Here is a 21,103-nt window from a genome sequence, read left to right as displayed (position 1 = left end):
AGTCGATGTTTCTGTTTTTATTCCGAAGCTGAATGACTTGAAAAGGTGGCTGTAATGCTAGCAAGTCACAGTGACAAGTCTGTGAACTTCTCCAAAGCAGCTGGCATCACTATTTCCGAAAGGGAGCTTATGCAGGGGCAGAGGGAGAGGAGTGTACAGGGTAGAGGGGTTTCACACATAATTTTCTCTCTTTCTGCCATGGTTTTATGTGCATGTGTGCGCATGTGCATCTATAAAACATTATATCTGAATTTTTCCCTTATGAAAGCTTTGCAGCCATATTATAGATTAATGTGATCAAATTAATGACTACATTACAAGTATTGAAGACTTGTATGTCATTTATTCAGTGAGGAGGTAAACAGTTTCTCTGTTTTCATACTCAAGTTATTCCAGTGTTTCTCCTACAGTGTCTTTGGCTTTCTATAGAGTTAAAAAAGCATTTCTTACTCTGTTTTCTAAATCTACTTGTTTCTTTTAGATTTTTGTTTTGGAATGGATGATGAAAACTATTATAACTAAGAAGTTTGTTGTAAATCTGGGTTTCATAAAACAAGTCCTTGTAGTTTCCCTTGACAGTTAACTAAAAAAATTCCAAGGAGAAATGTTTAGAGGGATTTTTGTAATATGGTGAATGATCAGTAACATCTTCTTAGATTCTCTCTGGCATTGAATAGACATGAATTTGAATTTTTTATTATTTTTTCTAAACGGCCCCACTGATTGCCCAGCCAATCCACATTGAAAGCAATAAATCTGGAATGTACTTTTACGTTGAATATCAGCGTCTCACAGTATACTATCTGCTAGCCTGGAGTCTCACCTCCACCAGACAGGCTCACTACATGCTCAAAATAATCTCCCTGCTAACTTGAACAGTCACTCGGGCAGTCACCTTGGAATCATAGCACACCCAGGTGTGCCTCTCCTGGGAGAGGCGTACAAATTACAGGGATAATTTGTGCAAAGAGCTTTTAAGTGCAAAGAGCTATTGCTCTGTGTACAGCCAGCTGCAGGTGACAGTGAATTTAGCTGACAGGTAAATACACGGGTATTAAAAAGGAAGCTTAGAAACATTAATTTGGGTTTTTAATAACATCCTTTCCATTTAATATCTCATTAAAATCAAGCTATAGGAAAGAAAGTATTTTTCAGTACATACTTTCAGTTGAAGTCACTGATCATTAAGATTTATCTTAGTTTCACGTCTAATGGTTCTTCCTCCAAGATGAACCCATATGCTGGTTCTAGAGAAAAGACTAGAGAAGAGGGCATAGAGTAAGATCAATCAGGAATCTCAGTGCAACTTGTTTGTTTTCTCTCACCTTAGGGCTATTCATTGCTTTGCTGCAGAAAACGATGGCACATTTACATTTTAGACACATTACATTATTGTGCTCAGTGATGCTGACAACCTCACATCCCATTAACCTGAGCAGAAGAGTTATTGTAACCGTTACCACTTTTGTCTTAACAAAGTCTTCATGCTCTGTCCAGCTGGCTGATTTTTGTTATGCATTGCTATTATAGGGGAGGAATAATCAAATAATATTCTTTACATGCTGGTTTCTTTTCCTTTCTCCTGATTTTCCCTGAATGACGTGACCTGGAATAAATATGAACTCCAAATAGTGCACCACTGCAGACCTTGCCTGCCTCCCTATCTACTGTTGTTACTATGAAACATGTTCTGGCTTTTGTTGTGCGGGCACCTGTCTATAGGAAAAACTTTGAAGGGAGTACCTCAGCTGCAGTAACTGGGGGACATATGCAGAGATTAAAGAAAATCTAGTGACAGTGAAGTGTATTTTCCTTTTTCTAATGCTTTATTTCATGGAATTTGTTTTCCTCCCTTTCAGTATATGGAGAATCACTGTTCCCATGTAACTGTTTTCTAAGGAAGGTTTGTGCAAAGAGTAGGGTTGCCATGACCTGAAAATGCTGAGGCCTGTGTTATCCTCATTTCTGTTATTGAAGTATTTCAAAAGCTAAGGGCTTCCAGAACTTTATCTTCACCTTCCAAGTCTGATCAGAGGATAAGCATCCATGCCATGGCACTGAGAGGCTCTCCTGCAATAAATTCCTTGAAAATATTAGTACTACGAACATGAATGAGGACTTCTTGAAAGTTCAGTGGGAAGTTCGGGATATAGGAAGGAATGTATGCCTAGAGAATTGCTTGTTTTGAAGTGGACTGCACTAAGTAAGGCTGCACATCCTGTACATCCAAATATCTCCAGTTTGGGAATATCCGTAGTCTTGAAAACCACAAGGTCATGGGTTTAATGTTACTTGCATTTTTCCAGCTTCCATGATTTCAGTGTTTGTTATTAAAGAAACAACGTTTACCTCACAGTGTGGACCAGAAGCAGTAGATGCAGTTCCACAGTGCAGAGTTGCAGCTTCTTAATCACCTAAAAATGGACAGTGGCATGCATCCAGTTTTGTAATCTTTTCCATGTGAAATGGCACACGATTTGATAATATCTCCTCATGCGACAAAACAAAGTTATTTGACATATATTACGCTATATAATATGATGCAATATATTACGTTAAATTATATTTTTTTAACAGAAGGAGCTAAGACTCATGAAATATTTCCAAATGAATTCAGATGATTTGCGTATGGGATATCATCACTGAATGTTCTCTTTCTGGGATTCTCTTAAGGTAGTTAGCTGTATATATACAAGAGGTTTGTATTTACATGAGGAATATATACCTCAAATACAGTAATTATTTCTTTTAAGTTGATACACACACCCAGAGTTAAATTAGAAGCTGCATAAGAATAGCAGCTGCGATATCCCACCGATCACTTCAGATAGAAAAAATGCACCTTCCTTAAAACCAGAAAACACTTCCCACAAAATTATCTGACTCTGTCATTCCACTTCATGTTGTTGTATTCAGTATTGTTTGATAACACTTCACACATACATTTATTACTGTAAGCCCTAATAAAACAGACTTTAACACAATTGTTCACTTTCAAGCTTACAGGGACAGTAAATTGAGTACAAATCACAGGATCACAGAATGGCTAAGGTTGCAAGGGACCTCTGGAGATCATCTGGTCCAATCCCCCTGCTCAAGCAGGGACCTCTAGAGCACATTGCCCAGGACCCTGTCCAGACGGCTTTTGAATATCTCCAAGGAAGGAGACTCCACCGCCTCTCTGGGCAACCTGTTCCAATGCTCTGTCACCCTCACAGTGAAGAATTTTTTCCTCAGGTTCAGAGGGAACTCCCTGTGGTTCAGTTTCTGCCCGTTGCCTCTTGTCCTGTCACTGGGCACCACGGAGAAGAGGCTGGCCTCATCCTCTTGACACTCCCCCTTCAGATACCTGTACACATTGATGAGATCGCCTCTCAGTCTTCTCTTCTCCAGACTGAACAGGCCCAGCTCTCTCAACCTTTCTTCCTAGGAGAGATGCTCCAGTCCCCTGATCCCCCTTCCCAGTCCCCCCCATCTTAGTAGCCCTCTGCTGGACTCTGCAATAGCGCCATATCTCTGGACACAGTACTCCATTACACTTGGCCGACCAAGTTTGTCCTGCGGCCAAGGGGTAAGTGCAGCACAGCACAGGGCTGAAGGACAAGCTGTACCTACAGTGTATAGTGCAACATCTCCTCAGGTGATACATGGATCACTAATTCCTTGGCGTACAATAGTCCTTCCATAAGGGCAAGTGTCAAAACCAGAAGCATAGCTGTCCTCATTTTTCCTTCCAAACAAGGTGGCAATCACAAGAGAAATTATGAAAGTGCTTTCATATTTTTAGACTGAATGGTTCATATGATAGTAACAGGAGAATACTCAGAGCTCTTGAACATGTTTTGTAATACACATCTTGTAATGTAAATGTTGTGGTTTTAGCAGTGAACAGACATCATTACATGTTATAGAGGAATTGCTGATGCAAAGCAAGTGGTCTGCACACTTGGGCTGTATAAGTGTAACCAGGTGTGCTAGGACTAAAGTTAATTCATCATTTAATATTTTTGCCACCATAAAAAAAACTGTGGATTTCCAAGTTAAGTGGTTGCCTAGTGTCAATACAATTATTTCCTCTCTTTGACGTTTAGATCCACACGCTTCTGCCACCCCTTACTCTATATCTATTAGAACCCCAGGCTCCTTGCTTTTTGTAATGGATTTTCCACTTTCCTCCTCATGCTCTTTCCTATGTCTTTACAGTGGTCAGTGTATATCCGTGCTGCTGTCCGCAAAGAAAAAGGATTGCCGATACTGGTGGAACTGCTTCGAATAGACAATGACCGGGTGGTATGTGCAGTTGCTACAGCTTTACGAAACATGGCCTTAGATGTCAGAAATAAGGAGTTAATAGGTATGTTCTTTTCAAACGATCTATATATTCTGTGGGGGTGGGGATTCTGGTTTACAGCAGGATGAGCACAATGAAAACTATTCTTCTTTCTAGCAGAATTTCTTTACAACATTTTTGATGTATCCTATTAGTATTTTATGTGACAGCTCAGTGCTATATTGCAAAGAATTGTGTTCCAAATTCATTAAACATCATGCAACATTTTATGATTTGTCGTACTGTTACCTCCAGAAGAAAGGCAGTGGCTTTGGTTCTGCTTCAACAGTTAAAATATGGCCTCTCTAAATTTTTTAAATTAAGACTGAAATTTTTCCATGGGCCATGTTCCGTTCGTAGGCTGGTAACAGAGCAGCGCTTGCATCTATCGGTTCAAGGATCTAAGCAGGGGCAGCACTCCTGATCCTCAAATAATATTGGGGAATATGAAGTGCCAAAACATAGAAAACTTTGAAGATGGTGCCAGGAATTTACTGGACAGCTTAGCGGCTCCAGCGAAAGAACTGTGAGATAGTTAATTCACAAATGCATGTGCATTTATGGAAGAGAACAGTAACTCACATTAATTGTTGTTGTCTCTGAATTCTAATGGAATAGTAAGCAAACTTCTTGGGTTTTCTGTTTTTGTTTTTTATTTTTATCTTTAGCTGAAACTCATTCAAACAATACGGATCATTGGGTTTTTATTTTCGTATGCTGTCTTTGAAAAATAATCACCGCCTTTGTTTTGGATTATTTAAACAGGCTCGACAAAATTATTTCTTGCTTCCTCTGTGCATTCAGAGTTTATTTTTATTCATATGTGCTGACTTGTTAATTTGTTATCATTACAGCATACTTATGCTTCTCTGCTTTTAATTACAGAAATCCACAAGTAGATACTTTGATCTTAACGCTTTACTACTTGTATCTGAGGGCTAGGGCTTTGTTACAGCAGCGCCATGCAAATCATTAAGACAAAGCAATCGCTCCCCTCATCTATTGTACAGGCTAGAGAGACTTCCCTGACAAGAGGTTGTAGAGCAAAGATTGGCAAGTCTTGTGAGCCTGATGTGATTGCTGAGGAGCTGAGCTCAAGTTTGCTGCTCTGCCTGCAAGACCAGCTGACGTGTTCAGCATTTGCTTGTGTTGTAGCTGATAGAACTGACAAGAGATTGGGTTGTTTGCGTATTGTGGTCAGCTTTCAGGAAGCAGGATGCTGCATATGTGTTCTTCGTGTTCTTTGTTGTTTTCTAGCAATTTGAAAGTAGGCATAACCGTTGCAGAAAGTATATCAGACTATCTAACTGCACAAACAACAGACCATTCTTTTTTTGTTTTTGTTTTTCTTAGGATCCTACCTCTGTTTTCAGTCTTCAGTATGTCTTAGTCTCTATTATTTAACATCTTATTCCTTCATTTATAGGAGTGCCTCTGAGGGGTTCAGCATTCACATTTTAGGAGCTTTAATACAGTACCTTCATACTGAGTTTTCTATAATATCTGTTCTCCCTACTTATTGACATTATAAAAAACTTTATCTTGAGTTTGCTCATTTTGGCTGTGGTTTGTAACGTCATGCATTAGACCATCTGTTTTGTTGCCTTTTCTGTGCTCTGATTTTTTTCAATTGAAAATTTTATTTTCTTCCCAAACATGCACATATCATTTAAGGCAGTAGGGCTGCACATGTGGAGTAGATCTGTCTTTTAATAAGATGTGCCATACACAATGCTTTGGTAAATTATTGATAATAAGACATAGCTTGCATAAGCTCCAACTGTTACTGTTTTGTGGAATTTTCAGAAAACATGCAGTATAAACAAATATGAATTTTAAAAAGGTGGAAAAAGTCTATTGAAAATAATTACCTAATAACATTTTTATGTAGGCAATCTGTAAGGGCCGTGCAATGCTGCTCGAATTTAAGGTATTTGTGGGATGAGTCTGGGAAGTTGTACTTCATAACTGCAATGCAAATTTGCTGCAGGTTGAAAAAAGCATGATTTTGCCAATAAGATAGGAAAGGAAGGTATGACTGTAATTCCTGAACCATCTTTATATGTTCATTTTTTGGCTTTCATCATTTAACTTGAAACAAGTAGCAATAGTGGTCACTATTCCTCTTGTTCCCGATTTTTTACAACAAGTATATCATAGCTATATCATAGGTCTGATTCTCAGAAGTGCTGAGCATCTGCAGCTGTCAGGGCTTTCAGCTTATGTTGTAGGTGGTCTGTTTTTATGAACTTTAACGTTCCGCATGTTTTAAGATACCTTAATTGTTATTCTGGAAAGGAAGACAGAAAGGTTGATGTTAGGCATTTAAACATCCTTCTGCCTAAGCAGAATCGTCATCCTGTTTATCTTTCCTCACTGCAGTTTCTACTTGTGAATCATGTGCTTGCAGTGACAAACTCTGCCTCACAAACCTGCAGTTTTCCCTTTTAGATAAAATTTTTAATGTGAATTGTCCATCTGTGTATGTTGTAAAGATTATGTAAGTAGAATTGCATTTTTTTAAATAAATCTGTAAGGCTTCCTTTTCCATGATGCTCTGGTTCCATTCCCAGCTGACAGCTTTCTACTGAAATACGCCACAGAATGAAATGCTTCTTTCTCATTCTGCTTCTCTCAGGCAGCCCATAAATCAGTTTTGAGACATCTAGCAACATATCAGCCTGCAAAAGTCTGGACTTACCTATACCAAACTACAAAGCAAAAAAATAAAAAGACCCTTTTTTTAAATGACTAAAATTTTCTTTCTTGACTTTGTCCAATTGACCAAACTGTTTTGTTTTCTTCACACAGATTGGTTACATATATTGTTATATTGCTGAAGTTTGGTGCCAGACTTGACTTCTCTGATAGTGTTTCTGAGCCATCCCCATGCAGCGTTTTCCTCTTTTTTAGTGAGGTCTTCTTCCTGGATTTCTTTTAAGAGTGTATTCTGTATGTTTAATATAACCCGAAGGTCTCCTCCTTGTTCCTTTTCTTCTCCAGCCCTTCTGAACTGTGCCAATGTGTTCTCTGGTTGGAGGCTGAGATAGGGGGCGTATTCATCTTTCTCCTTTCCAAAACTGAATCCCACTTAGACCAAGTGTGATGAACTTGACCTGTTTAGGACTGACACTAGGTAATCCACACCTGATTTTCCTTCCTTGCACTTACTGCCCAGGTGCTTTCCTTGTTCAGATGACATTCATTTTCTGCTCACGTTTCAGTGCCCTCATCTTTATGAAATAATACCCATTCTATGTTGCTTCCCAGCCACATCACAAAGTACACCCCATGGGAAGGATTATCAATCTTCTGTGTCTCCCAGCAGTGCCACAGCTGTGGGAAGTAGCTCTGTGGGTCCTGAAAGGGGTTGGCAGCTGATACTACCTTTCTCTGGTTTCAGCAGTCTAGGCTGCACGAAGCCCCTGTGTCCCTTCAGTACCCCAGCATCTTCCTGCCTCTTTTTGCATGTTCTGTAAGCATTTTGGAAGGGCCAGCTTCCCTCTCTTTCACCCAGGTATATTTGTCTCCCTTGCTCCAAGATACCTTCCCCACAAAAACCATTTCAATTTGATTAGAAGACTATACTTCAAGCAACATTGCCCTGGGCTTTTCTGAAATTTATGGGCCAGGCTTCCCTCAGTTCTCTGGCATCTACCTTAATGGGATTTCTTGATCTGTACTTCAAGCAACACTGTTCTGGGCTTATATAAAATTTGTTGGCCAGGCTTCCCTTAATTTGCAGTAAACCTTAACGTTTTCTAGTATATTAAGTAAGCCTTCTGTAGTAACTGATTTAAGCACCTCATCTTTTACCTAACCTTATTTTCATTCAGGAGGCTATCTCAGTCTTAGTGAGAGAGGCAGTATTAAAACTAGGCACTTGATTGTCTTCCTGGGCTCTCAAAACCCTCTTCCGTCTCCTGTGAGCTTCATGTCTGTGCTGCAGGACTTTTCTTTTCTTGCTCAAATCTTTTGGTACCCAATTCCAGCTACAGTGTCTCTAGAAATGCAGCCATTCTCTTACGCTGTCTAGCAGGTTTGACGTGGGTCTTGGCAGCTGGGCTCCTGTGCTGGCTGACTCCTCCCTTGAGGATGGGTTCATTGCTTGAGACCTCTGCTAAGGTTGTATCTCTGCTGAGTTCTTCTATGGAGCTCCCCACAGCCGCACTGGAGGCTTCTGAGTTGGGAGAAAATTAGACTTTATTAGCTTTGATCATTCACTTAGATTAAAAGATTCACTTTTGTCCGACAGCTCCTCCAAGGACTTTGTTAACAACCTCTAAGCTGTTGTGTCATCCTCCTGTTCCTTCCTTCCTTCCTTCCTTCCTTTCTTCCTTCCTTCCTTCCTTCCTTCCTTCCTTCCTTCCTTTAAAAAAAAGAGAAAAAGTGGAATAACAGCCCAAAATTTCTGTGTCTCTCAGCATTCTAAATGTCTTAATTTGAGGATATAGCAGTATTCTCCCTCCTGTAGTAGTTTTTTGCCTCAGGATCACGGGCAGACCTGCTGCTTCTGGCAGTGCCAAGGAGGCCGATGCCTCGAGCTGCAGCTGTCCCACCTTTTTCCCTAAAGTGAGCCATGCTGGCCGACTTCCATTCTCTAAAGCCAGGCTTTATTAGAACACTGTCAAAAAATTGCTAACTTAGAATAAGGTGTTTTTCTTTAAACAGAGGAAACTTGGATTAGCTGGGTGAGGCAGAAATGTAACAGCATCCTTGCGGGATGAATTATTTCTAAAAACTTTCCATGGCTTTCTGATTTAAACACCTTCCATACAGTCTTCTTAGGTCTCTAGGAAAATCTCTCTATCACCTGAGCTTTCACTGTGGATCTCTATCCTACTATAGACAGACTTTCTTCCTCACTGGTCTCCCACTTAACATTAGTGCGGCAGACTCCCTTTTTCCTGTGTCTCTTTTCCTGCTTTGTGTGCAAGAAGGTTTTCCAAACTGAGATATTCCGTTCAGTCTTGGGGATCAAGCCATCCTCACCTTTCCTCTAAGTGATACACGGTTGGCAGTTTTCTTCTCTGCAGCCAGCCACGTTCTTTTTGACAAAAGATAATGTGAAAAATATAGTTAATTAAAAATTTAAGTGGGTTGTTACTCTGTCCCACAGAAGCAGGTACAGATTGTGAGTGAAATAAATGTTTAAAGGATGAAGTTCTGTCTCATAAATTAATCTCTATTTGCATTATTCTTTTTTATGTACGGCATTTACCTTTGACTTCTAGTGGCAGTTCCTGTGGCACTTTAATATGCAGTGGGTGGTCTTGCAGAAGAGTTTAGGTGACTTTACAGACTGTCCCAGATGAAGAATTGGTCATTACTTGTATATAACAGAATATGTACGGTGTAGGACTTGCACTCCTGAACTACAATTTGGAACTTATATTAGTATTAACATTTCATACCATTCAGTGAAAGTCCACCAGTGTATGGACTTTGGGATGAATGTGGAGTTGGAGTTAAAAGTTTAGAAACTTTCAATGCACAGTTTTGTTTTTCAGATCTTTTTACCACTGCCTTTATCCTGACAGTCGTTTCAAATGCTATTCTGGCTATTTCTGACTGAGACAAACGTTGTACTCATAATTCAAGAGCACCATTCTTGCGCTTTCTAGCCTCTTGGGTTGTATTTTTGTGATTTCATTAAATACTTATTTAGAGAGTGGAAGTCTTTTGGTCACACACCCTTGAGAAAAAAGGAGGACAGTTCCATCTCAAGGTTCTTGTTGACTTGTTGTCCGATGTAGAAGATATGTCCTTATGGATGTAGCTCTTCCATTGCAATGTATGGATAGCCCATGTGTCTTAGTTCAGGGTTCTGGATTCTAGGGAATGATGAGATACTTTGAAGTTTTGCAACACTTAAGACATGCCCTTTGTGGATACCTTTCCAAGAGCATAATTCAAATAAGTGAAGTTAGTGGGAAACTTTTGTTGACTTCAGAAGGTTTCAGATCGAGTCTTGAAGTAGACCTTACTGAGGATGTCATTTTTAATAATTGTTCTTGAGTTGGCTACAAGGTGGCAATACTGAATTATTCCCAAATCACTGCTGCATCTATTGTGATCAAGCTATAAGATAATGCACAAAATTCAATGAGAGAGTATCAGCTATCTTGTTACTCACCATGTGTTGGGACCTACTTAATCGTGCCAGGTGTCTAAAACTTCAGTAGCCAATCTAAGATACCTGTGTTAGACTCCCCCATAACTGACTAAAAGGTACTCTGAGAATGTGATTGATTTTATCTGAGATGTGATAGAATAGATCTCACCTTGTATTTCTGTCCAAGCATTGTTGAGTGATGAAAACGTTCTAGGGAATGCACAGTTACCATGGGGTGTGTGTCTTGCCCTTTCATGAGGAATGTGTGTGTATTTGGGTGTCTGAAATAACTAGATTTGGTTTCAAAGTTTTGTTGCTAAACTTTAGACTTAATGTTTGATTGAAATGCATATCAGGAGTTCACAACTCTGATGAACTGTTAGACTCACAGAGTAATTCAGGTTAGAAGGAACCTCAGGAAGTTATCTAGCCCAGCCTTCTACTCAAAGCCGTGTCAGGTATGTTATTTCAAAGTGTGATATTGATTCACGTTTGGAAACATTTGCTTTCAGCTGCTGGGCTGGAAATGTGTCAAAAACAAATACTTACATTCTTAACAGCAGACTGTAAGTCTTTGGGAGCATAGATAACTACAGCAGGTAGCCTAGATGGGGTTCTCCTAGCCTAGAAAATGGCTGCGTTTTAACACCATAATTGTGTTTCAATATTAGTAATAATTCGAGTGAAAATAGCGTTCACTTTTCTGATTGCAAGAACAGCAACAATAAGAAATTCTAAGTCCTAATAATGTATATTGATAGAGAATATAGAGATGTGTTCGGAGATGCTTAGTAGATTTCATCCTACTTAAAATGTCTGCTTGCATTTTCATCCCCATTTGAAATATGAGCACTTTTGAATATGATACACATACATACCCCTGCAAGGATCTGGAAGAGAGATACTGCATTTTTATTGACTTTTTAATTGAATTGTAGCTTAGTCTCTATAATCTTAAATTGATGTAAATTCACAATATACAAGATGCCAGAGGACATTAGTCACAAGTCACAAGACATTTATTTGTAAGAAGTTGAAGCTGATTCAGAAAACAGGAGATAATGGTCATGCAGTAATTGCTTGTATGCCTTACTCTATATCAATAAAGACAAATATATTAATTAGTTAATGTGGTAAAGACTTCATTAAGCTTTAAAGTTTTGTAACGACTGTATGACAAAGTTCAGACTGTCTGGTTTCTAAAGATATCTATATAAGTTAGCAGAGAATTTAAACTGATAAAAGTTTAAATGTTAAATATTTTTCCATTAAAGCCTGAAAGCCTTGTACCAAGTCTCTTCCTATGCATTCAGCCGCTTGCGCAGGACCTTTTGCTCCAGTTTATCTTAAATGTATTTCCGACAAGCAGACCTGATAGTTGCAAAGGTTAGGAAATCTGTTTCCTTTCTTAGTCATTTTTTATTAAATAACATTCTCAAGTGAAAGGATTTAGGGAGAAAAAACAGGCTAGTACTTCTAACATGAGACGTCTTAAAATATGGTGTTTAAGCTAGCTGGGTAGGCTTCCTCTCTAGACAGCAGCGAGAGAATGGCACCTCTAATGGAGACTTCATCCCACTTACCTGTGTCATCTAATGTTTTAGAGCTTAAAATGAGATGAATCATCCATAGGATGCTCCACTTCAGTTGCTTCAGTAGACTTTGCAAGGTCAATTAGCAAAAAAGCACCACGATTTTTCATTGCCACTCAAGACAACAGAAATAACTGAATACAGGCTCAGATCTAGGACAGCAGAGAACACTCCTTTCACAAGCTTGTCTTTCATTGTAGTGCATAGTCTGACAAACACAGTCAACGTTTCTTCCCCCTAAAATAAGTCAGGTGTGTTTCTCAGATCAAGGTGCCTCACAATGCTAGCCATAAAGCCCCCAAGTCAGTTATTCCTGATTGATTGTGAAATAACCTTTTCTGAAAAACGCCTGCAGGCAAAGTCTCAAGGGAATCTTCTTCAATATGGCACCATGACAGCTTTTCTAAACAGTGGTACTTTAAATGGTGCCTTATAATGTGTTTCATAGGTTTTATAAGTCTATATTCATATTTATTATTACTTAAGATGAAATTCTCAGTGCAAGTCATAAAAGTTGCAGGATCTTCTGCACGTGGTTCAGGAAAGCCTATATTTGGTGCAACTGCCAAAAGAAAAAGAAAAAAAAAAGTAGACAACTGATGTGCCTTTTTACTGCATTGATGTGCATTTCACACATAAGAAAGTACCCAAATCTACACCTTACAATGTGTTTGAGGTAAACAATTTCCATTTGGTCCAATTCTCCTGCACGAGGTATAAAGCAATTAAACTGTAACTGTATCCATTTTCTCACCTCAGAAGATTGACATTTCAAACCGTTCAGTATTAATTTTCATCTCTGTTTCTGTGTGTAATCATTCTGAGAAGTGCGACTTATCTTTTGAAAATGTAGAGTTGTGATCTTACAAAGTACATATGATTCGGCAAATTGCATAAAACACATAAAGGTAGAAAGACAAATGTCACAAACTGGCAAAGTAATTTTAAAAGCACTTTTAATCCTTGAGGAATTATATTAAATCTGCAAAGGGGTTTTGAAAATCCCAGTTTTGGGGCACCTTTACATTAACAGGTAAGTGTATCAGAACAGATTTTTCCAGCCTGTTATTAATCAGCTTCAATTCATAGAACAGTGAGATAGTTTTATCCTATGTAAGCTATAAAATAGCTTTTTTTCCTGAAATCTTTTTCAATTTAAGTGATTTTCAAATGATAGAAATCACATATATGGCATTTTTAAAACTGGAAGCACTTTTGTTTGGAGAAACTAGAACTCCTATCCTATTCATGATATGTCACTGAAAGACAGTCAGCCAAGGCAAGTGAATTATCATTTGATAGAGGGGAGTAACAATTCCTTTATCTCACTAATGTGAAGACCCTAGGAATGGGGCTGGGGCACTGCAGTTGCAAAGGATGTTGCGGGTAGGAACAGGAAAAGCTACAAAATGGAGGAATGCGTGTTGCTGAAATTTGTTTCCACTGTCTACAGATTGCTCTCATTCACATTGATGTTAATTTTTGATGTGCTCCTTCATCGTGGCATACTCTAAGCTAGTGCAATTGCTCTCACAAAATCTCTCGCAATCCTAGCTCCTCACTCAGATGTTGACAGGTGAGGGGGCTGTATACAAGTTCCCTCCCTCCACAGGTGGTTCTTGAGAGATGTTCAGATTTTTATTTCAGTGCCCCGGAACTTGTCTTTTGCATGTTTCAGAGAGGAGGTGGCTTAAAAAGGAAGAATGTTCAGGAGAAAATCGGACAGCTCTCAAAAGGCGACAGTGGGAGAAAAATAGTAGGGACCTACTGAACTTCCATACCCCTGCACATTGTGACAAGACTGACATTTTATAGGGTAACACAGAACTAAAATATATGTGGATATGAAACAACGTTGTGGTGTTTATCATCCATTAAATAAATATTTGCACCATAAACATATCATTTCCCCAGGATAAAAATAGGACAGAGGTAAATGAGTTTGGCACAAGGACAGAGGGTAGCTTTTCAAAGAATGCAAGGTTGGGAGACAATGCAGACAGCTGGAGTCTCACAGCTGGTATTGTAACTAAATCTCTATACAGTTAAATTGAAATGAGTTTTTCTTTTCAGTGCCTGGCCATTAGGTATTTGCACAGCATCACTAGTAGTGAGCAGTTGCCCCATCATACCAAGGGGGTGACTGCATTTCCGTGGTGGGCTCTGTGTATTCTGTCCCAAAATGCTGGAGATCCTAGCATTAGTTTAGTCTTTGGCAGTTGTGGAAAGGGATATCTGTCTCATACTAGTTGGTTTCCGCATAGCATTTTCAGATGCCCCTGTATAATATAATACATATATATTATAGTATAATTGTTCTTCAGGAAATACTTTGATGTAAGATTTGCTTACCTGTAAGAGCTCATAGATGTTTCCATCATTTATTAAGGTTTTTATTGTTAAAGGCTCTTGTTTCAGGTAATAATATTACAACTTAAATATCCTTTTCATTACAGAAGACAGAATACTGGCCTCTTGCTACAGTATTTACAAATTAGTTCTTCCACTTCATGAATATTGTACCTTTATGTGTGTGTACTGTCTTTCAACCCACTGTGGGTGGACTGACTAGAAGCACTGTCATTATCTATTAGCCTTCTGCTAATATATAGGGGTTCTTCTGCTGGATACTGGTTGAACAGGTCTCAGACTGAGTCATTTTGCTCCTCTACTTTACAAGCAATTAAAAAAAATATTCCATATCTGTTGTTTCATGCTTATAATTCCTTGGAATTGAACAGCAGTAGTTCTGTAGTGCACAGTTAGAAAATATTAAAAGGGTAACAAATTATAATCATCTGAGATAAGTGAGGAAATAATCAATTTGCTGAGGAGCCATATTATCATAATTCCATAAGGTGAGACAGTGATTCTTGTACTTAATGTCTCAAGGGGGTCAAGTAAACAAAAATGAAGAAATTTAGTTTTCCTCCTAAGGAAGGCCATAGAACCCTTAGAATCAGCTTCAAAGCCCCATTGATCTCTCCGTGGCATCTCTATGAAATCTGGAATTGCTGATATAATCTTTAATATTATTATGTTTTTCATTTTCCATTTGCTTCCTCTTATGGCTGCATGATACAAGAGATTGTGCGAACATGAAAAAGAGACAAAGACTACCCCCTAGAGTTAGCAATTTAATAATGTAATGTATAATAGTACTTCATAATATTAGATCAGACATCAGCAATTGATCTAAGAAAGCATTTGTATATATTACTGTTTAAACCCATACTTTTTGAGTAGAGATGTAATATGAGTAGTGCAAATTGAAAGATCAGGTTGAGACAAAAGAATACAGAACTTTGTTTAAACTTATAATGAAGACATTTTATTTTTTAAAATAAATCAAGTAAGTGAATATTTCAGATACGATCCCTCCTGTATTCCAAAATGAAGATTTTGAACAAACTTACCACAGAACCAGCTCCATGTTGAGAATTTGCAGTAGGATGTGGAGTCCTGTCCTATAGAAAGAAATGGAAATAAAATCTGCCTAGTTACTGGTATTATATAAACCCCAATGAACGTGAAGGCTGCTTCACCCCAATATTAGTAGCTATTAGGCTATTGAACCCCAATGTTAGTAGCCAATACAAACCACAAGTTATTTGTCTTAATCAGTAGCCTTAACTGCTAAATAGTTGCCAACAGTCTGGAATACATGTGCCGTGAAATTTGTGTAGGTGCTAACTGAAATGATTCAGTAATCAGGTTTTGCTCTCAGCTACAATTTACCAAACTGATTAGGGAAAGGTATTTTAAACTAGTGTAATTAAACTGGTTGAAAAAGTTGTGAAGATGGTCTTAAATCCATATAAAATGGTCTTGTACCAGTTTATCTCCTCTTAATCCATGTGAGCCTAGATAATTAGGTTAGCCAGGTAACTTAAGGAAGTAAGTTTAAGAAACAAACCCACGTTCTTTGGGTTCTTTGTAGGGAAGGTTTCAGTGCACCAGTGCAGCAGAGGACAGAATTTGGTCTTACAGAATCCTGTGGGCTTGGAAGGGGCCTCTGGAGGTCAAGTAGTCCAACCTCCTGTTCAAAAGAGGTCCGGTAAGAGCAGGTTGCTCAGGACCTTGTCCAGTTGAGTTTTCTGATCTTTTTCTGCAAAGCTGCTTTCCAGTTAGTTGTCCCCCAGCCTGTACTGGTGCACGGAGTTATTCTATCCCAGATGCAGGACTTTGCCTTTGTTGAACTTTGACGTTCCTATCAGCTAATTCCTCCAGCCAGTCCAGGTCCCTGTGAGTAGCATCCCTGTCCACCAGTGTATTGACTGCTCTCTCCACTATGATATTGTCCACAGGCTTTCTGAGAACGCAGATCCTATCATCCACGATGTTAATGAAAACGTCAGAACAGTATCGCCCCAGATATCAAAACCTGTGTGACAGTGCTAGTAGCCCGCCGTCAGTTGGATTTTGCACTACCAATCACCACCCTTTGAGCCCAGCAGTCCAGCCAATTTTCCGTGCCACATATCCACTTATCTAGTCCATATCTCGCCAATTTGGCCCTAAGGATACTATATTCAGTGAGTAAGAAGTGGGTAAACTGACATGCTTGGCATTTCAAACTAGGCAGAGTAAACTCTGTAATTCCCAAATTAGAAGTGCTCAAACACCATTTAAATGTATTTAACCTCAATGACATTGTTGCATATACTTAAGTTACTTCAGGTCAAGTATAACCATATTTTTAGGTCACGGTTTCAGTGGGACAAGGTGTGAGGACCGCAGTCAGATCATGTTTTTCATATTGTGGAAGCAAGGTCATTGTAGGAGAATTGCATTAAATGCACTTAGAGGCAAATGGTTTCTTCCATTACAAGAAAGGAAATTCTAGTAATAGCTCAAACTGTTGTGTTTTATGTAAGGAACTATACTTGCAAATTTTCAAGGGAAGTATTATGGAATATCTTTCACTTCATCTTTGGAATTAGTTGTGTTTTAAATCTGTAGAATGAACTGTAGCTTCCTCTGGTGTCCAGTTGTCATGACTGTTATTAAATTAATCTCAGTAATCATACGTAGACTAATAGATTCTGCTCTGATTCGATATCTAATTCAATTATGTAGTGATAAGAGGTATTTTAAATAATTGCAGATAGCTGGGAAAAAAACAGTGATTGTAGGAGCTATAATAATAGCAAATGCTTTTATGTCTAGAGGCTTTTTCATTCCCTTTTCTCCTGTATTGTAATTTTCTTCAACTTCACCTCTGTGTATCACCTGCAAAATATGCCTATAATGAATTGCCATAGAGTTTCCTTAACTTAATCTTCATATGCATGTATATATATACACACATAAAATATATACATGTATGTGTATATGTATGTATGTAGTTTTTTGTCTCATCTTTTATATTCACAAGAGAGGAAGGAGAAGTGTTCTGAGGGGCACACATACGTATAGAAAGGTACTCCATGCATTTAAAAAACACCTATCTTGGCACATCATCGCAACAGTCACCGGAAAATCTTGTAACTGTCAGCTTAATCTTGTTCTCAGGGAAGCTAAGAGGAATTTTTCCGCTGAATTCCTGACAAGCAGGACCCAACTTATAATAACAATGCAGCATCATTAAGAGCGTGAGTAGGCCTGCATGCATGCTAATCATCCTAACAATGTGGAACAATATGAATATTATAAATATAATATGAATAAATAAAATAAATATGAACATAAAGCAATGGTGTAAGTATAAGAGCAGGGAAAGTGAAAGTAGAACTTGTTTTTGTCATGTTAATAATATCTAGATAAAATTTTTAGGTGCACAATGACAGTTTAAGAACTGAATTTCCATTTTCAGTCGTGTCATAGGCTCCAAACAGGCAGTGAAGAGACTAATTATCAATATTGAAATTGGGAATTGGATGCCAGTTAAGTCACTTCGGTCCTTTGAAAACATTGCACTTACTCCACTAAGCCTAGGCAGCAGAAATAGATTCATACTAAACTCTTCAATAAAAAGTTTCTTTTTCTAACAGTGAAATTACTTTCCCAGCCTGAACATGCAGGTTCACAGCTGATGGAGTTATTGTGTTTAGGAAATTACTATTCCCTCAGCTGAGACATGGTAACTGACCCTGGGGCAGTCAGTGGCAAGAGATGTTCCTCCTGCTCCCAGCCTGCCCCCAGCCTCCCATTGACAGGTCAGGTCTGCAGGCATGCCGCTCGTGTGAGTCAGCCCTGCCTGACTGTTACCGGTTCAAATGAGCTGCGTGAGCAAAAAATTACTATTTCCATTTGCTGACAAGCTTTTATTAAACTCAACACAGTTCAGCAACTTAACATGAGCAGCTATCTGAGGGGCAGAACGCTCCAACATAGCTGGGCAGTGCTTGTGAGGGTCAAAACGAGGGCATTATTTGATGAACTTTTCCACTTGCATCCTCGATGTCTGCTCACACCCTGAATGTTGATTTATGTTGTTAGACTCCAGCCACTGAGTCTTACCATAGCATTACTGCACCAGCGTACACCTTTACGTTACTACAAAAAAAGCCAGTTTGGGGTAATTCCTTCGTATCTTTACTAGAAAATTAGAGCAACAAAACAGAGGCTGCATTCCTCAGCCAGGGAAAATCAGCCTGCTTTGGGATACGATCAAATCAAATAGGTTAGCAAGCCTGTGTTGTGTGTATAAGCTCCTCTGTAGGATTAAATCTTCAGGAGTTAAAGGTGTTATCCTATGTTGTACAATGCTGTTCGGCAACGTCTAAATCAAGCCCCAAAGAAGAGGACATTTCTCGTTCTCTCTGGCGAGCCACTAGCAATCCAAGATCCAGAGCACATCGTGAGCAAAGCCTTCGAGACGAGGCTTCTAAGGATGGATTTTGTGCATTATCCAGTGTAGTTAAATCCACTCTTCTGCCTTGGGATTGAATATGTATATGCCTTACACTGAGGAGCTCAGCCTCTTCCTAGGGAGACTGAAATTCATCTCATTCACTCGGAGCCCTGTTTAAGCATCTTTCATTCTCTGCGACTTTTCCGATAAGCTATCCTGAGCTTACAGAAACTTCAAAGCTGAGGCAAAGTGATTAAAAACAGAAAGCAAAAGAACTGCACCTTTAGTTCAAACTTCAAATGAGGCAAAAATTGATTAAGAGTCAGAGATTAACTTGGTTGTAACCCTTTCCACATTCTTATGGAATATCAAATGTTCTCTCTTTCTTTACCCTTTTTATTCTAAAATGCACTTTAAAACTCAAGTTATCTATGACTATTAGCCTGGCAGTCTAAGTAAGACTCTGCAGTTAGGAGCCTTATGCCTAAAGCTTTATTGTAGCATTTCCACTGAAGAAAACAAGCTCACTTAAAGAGAATTAAATGGTTAAGAAACCAAACACAACAAAATCACATCTGTGCTGCTGGAAGTTGGAAGAGGTATTTTTTTCTGCAGGTTTGTTCATTTTTTTCTGAGCAGGAAAACCATTAAGTTTTAGAAGGCTTCTTGAGTTGACCATGTGCCTCAGTTTCTTCACTCATGAATGAATGGTCACCCTTGTCTTTGCCATTGTGAGGGCCAATTAATGTGCAGAAAGTGCTGGAGATCATCAACTGAAAGTCATTATAAAAAGTGAGTCCAGTAGAAATTGATAGGAATACTTTCAGAAGAAGTGGTACTTATGTGAAAGCTTGGACAACATAGCTTTCTTCCTCATGGGTCTTGGGCCATACCCTGGATTAGATTCCAGAAGGAGCCTAGGTGAAGGACCCAAAGTGAGCTGTTCCTATGCTGATGCTGCTGCAAGTAGCAGCACCCCGAGTTTGTGCATAGCTCTTTTAGGACAGGTCATTCATAGGAGATACCTACTCCTTCCAGTAATGGCTGTGGATGACCTGGCAGCAAGGATTGCCAAGTCACCTGGAGGTTGTGAACAAAGAGAAAGACTATTCCCCTGATTATGGAAAGGAGTGGAAGGAGATAAGATGTCTGTGCTTTCTGCTTCTGATTCTAGAAGAAAGGGAGCAAACAAAGCTAAAAAATGAGGAGGGTAAGAAAAGAAGGATGGTAATCAAATGAACTTGGGGAATTCTGGAGTTTGAAAATGTAGGGAAAACAGAGATTCAGAGAACTGGATCTGGTGACTCTCAGCTTGCCGATTCTGCCATTTCTGCCATCTCACTTCTCTTCTTGGACCTCTTCTTTTCTTTCTTCCAAAGACCGTTAATGTGAGCAGTTCATAACTTTTGTATGCAAGGTCCTGTATATTATCTTCTAACCAGGGTACTGCATTCATTCACTTGGCACTCCCTGAACTCTCTCTGTCTGCCCTCACCAGCTACAATGTTTTCATACCAGTCCCCATGTTTTGCTCCTTTTTTCCTACTTTGGCCCAAATTCTTTCTGCTCTTCCTTTGATGCTTTGCTCTTATCTTTTACTTTCTGCTGCTTCTCTTTCCCTCTGTTCATGGGATACCGAAGGCTGTCTGCTTGCATTGTGTTTTTCTGAAGATTCCAGCCTCTGTAGCTTTCCTTTCACAAAAGAAGTCTCTTTCAAGGCCAGAAAAAGAAGCTTAGTAATGTAAATGAATTTTTAAGATTCAGAAACCACAGCTGAACCATTTCTTTAAAATCTTCAAATTTTCAACACTGATCTTACGATTTTCTTTTTTGAAATTCTTGGAGTTGGCCATAGGAAGACCCCATCCAGGACATGCCATGGGGCCATATATTGAGGGACTCCACTTCTTCTGACTATCTTCTCTTGATAGTCTGCAGCCTTCAGTGGAAGCCTTCTCTGTCATATATCTAGTCTTCCACGAAGGCCGTCAGCAAGAATGATGTCATTGCATTACAGTATCACAAAGAATACAACATTATACCTCATTTACAGATTGAAGAGGTGTAGTTGGAGTAGTTGAGTGCATTATTGAAGCTAAGATAGCAACAGTCAGTTTGGCCTGTCTTACTAGGCACACTTGTTGCTTTCATTCTGACTCACTCTAGTTGGTCCATACCTTGCCAGAGTTCAGCATTTAGACTGGTTGTGGTGGTACTCCAGAGACTTACCAGGGTCTCTATGTTCTGCCAGCAGTAACCAGCAAATTACA

The 21,103-nt window shown here is 39.1% G+C and overlaps 1 protein-coding gene across 5 annotated transcripts in view; it reads left to right on the top strand.

Moving 5' to 3' along the window:
- Positions 1-21,103, top strand: part of CTNND2 (catenin delta 2) — a 669,170-nt gene that overhangs the window by 591,400 nt on the left and 56,667 nt on the right. For all 5 annotated transcript variants that reach the window (XM_068931423.1, XM_068931424.1, XM_068931421.1 and 2 more), the window contains one exon: positions 4,204-4,354. In XM_068931423.1, coding sequence (XP_068787524.1) covers positions 4,204-4,354 — 151 coding nt within the window. The remainder of the gene's footprint in view (positions 1-4,203; positions 4,355-21,103) is intronic.

Source organism: Struthio camelus, chromosome 2 (assembly GCF_040807025.1).
Source record: "Struthio camelus isolate bStrCam1 chromosome 2, bStrCam1.hap1, whole genome shotgun sequence".
NCBI lineage: Eukaryota > Metazoa > Chordata > Aves > Struthioniformes > Struthionidae > Struthio > Struthio camelus.
This window is presented reverse-complemented; position numbering and strand designations above follow the sequence as displayed.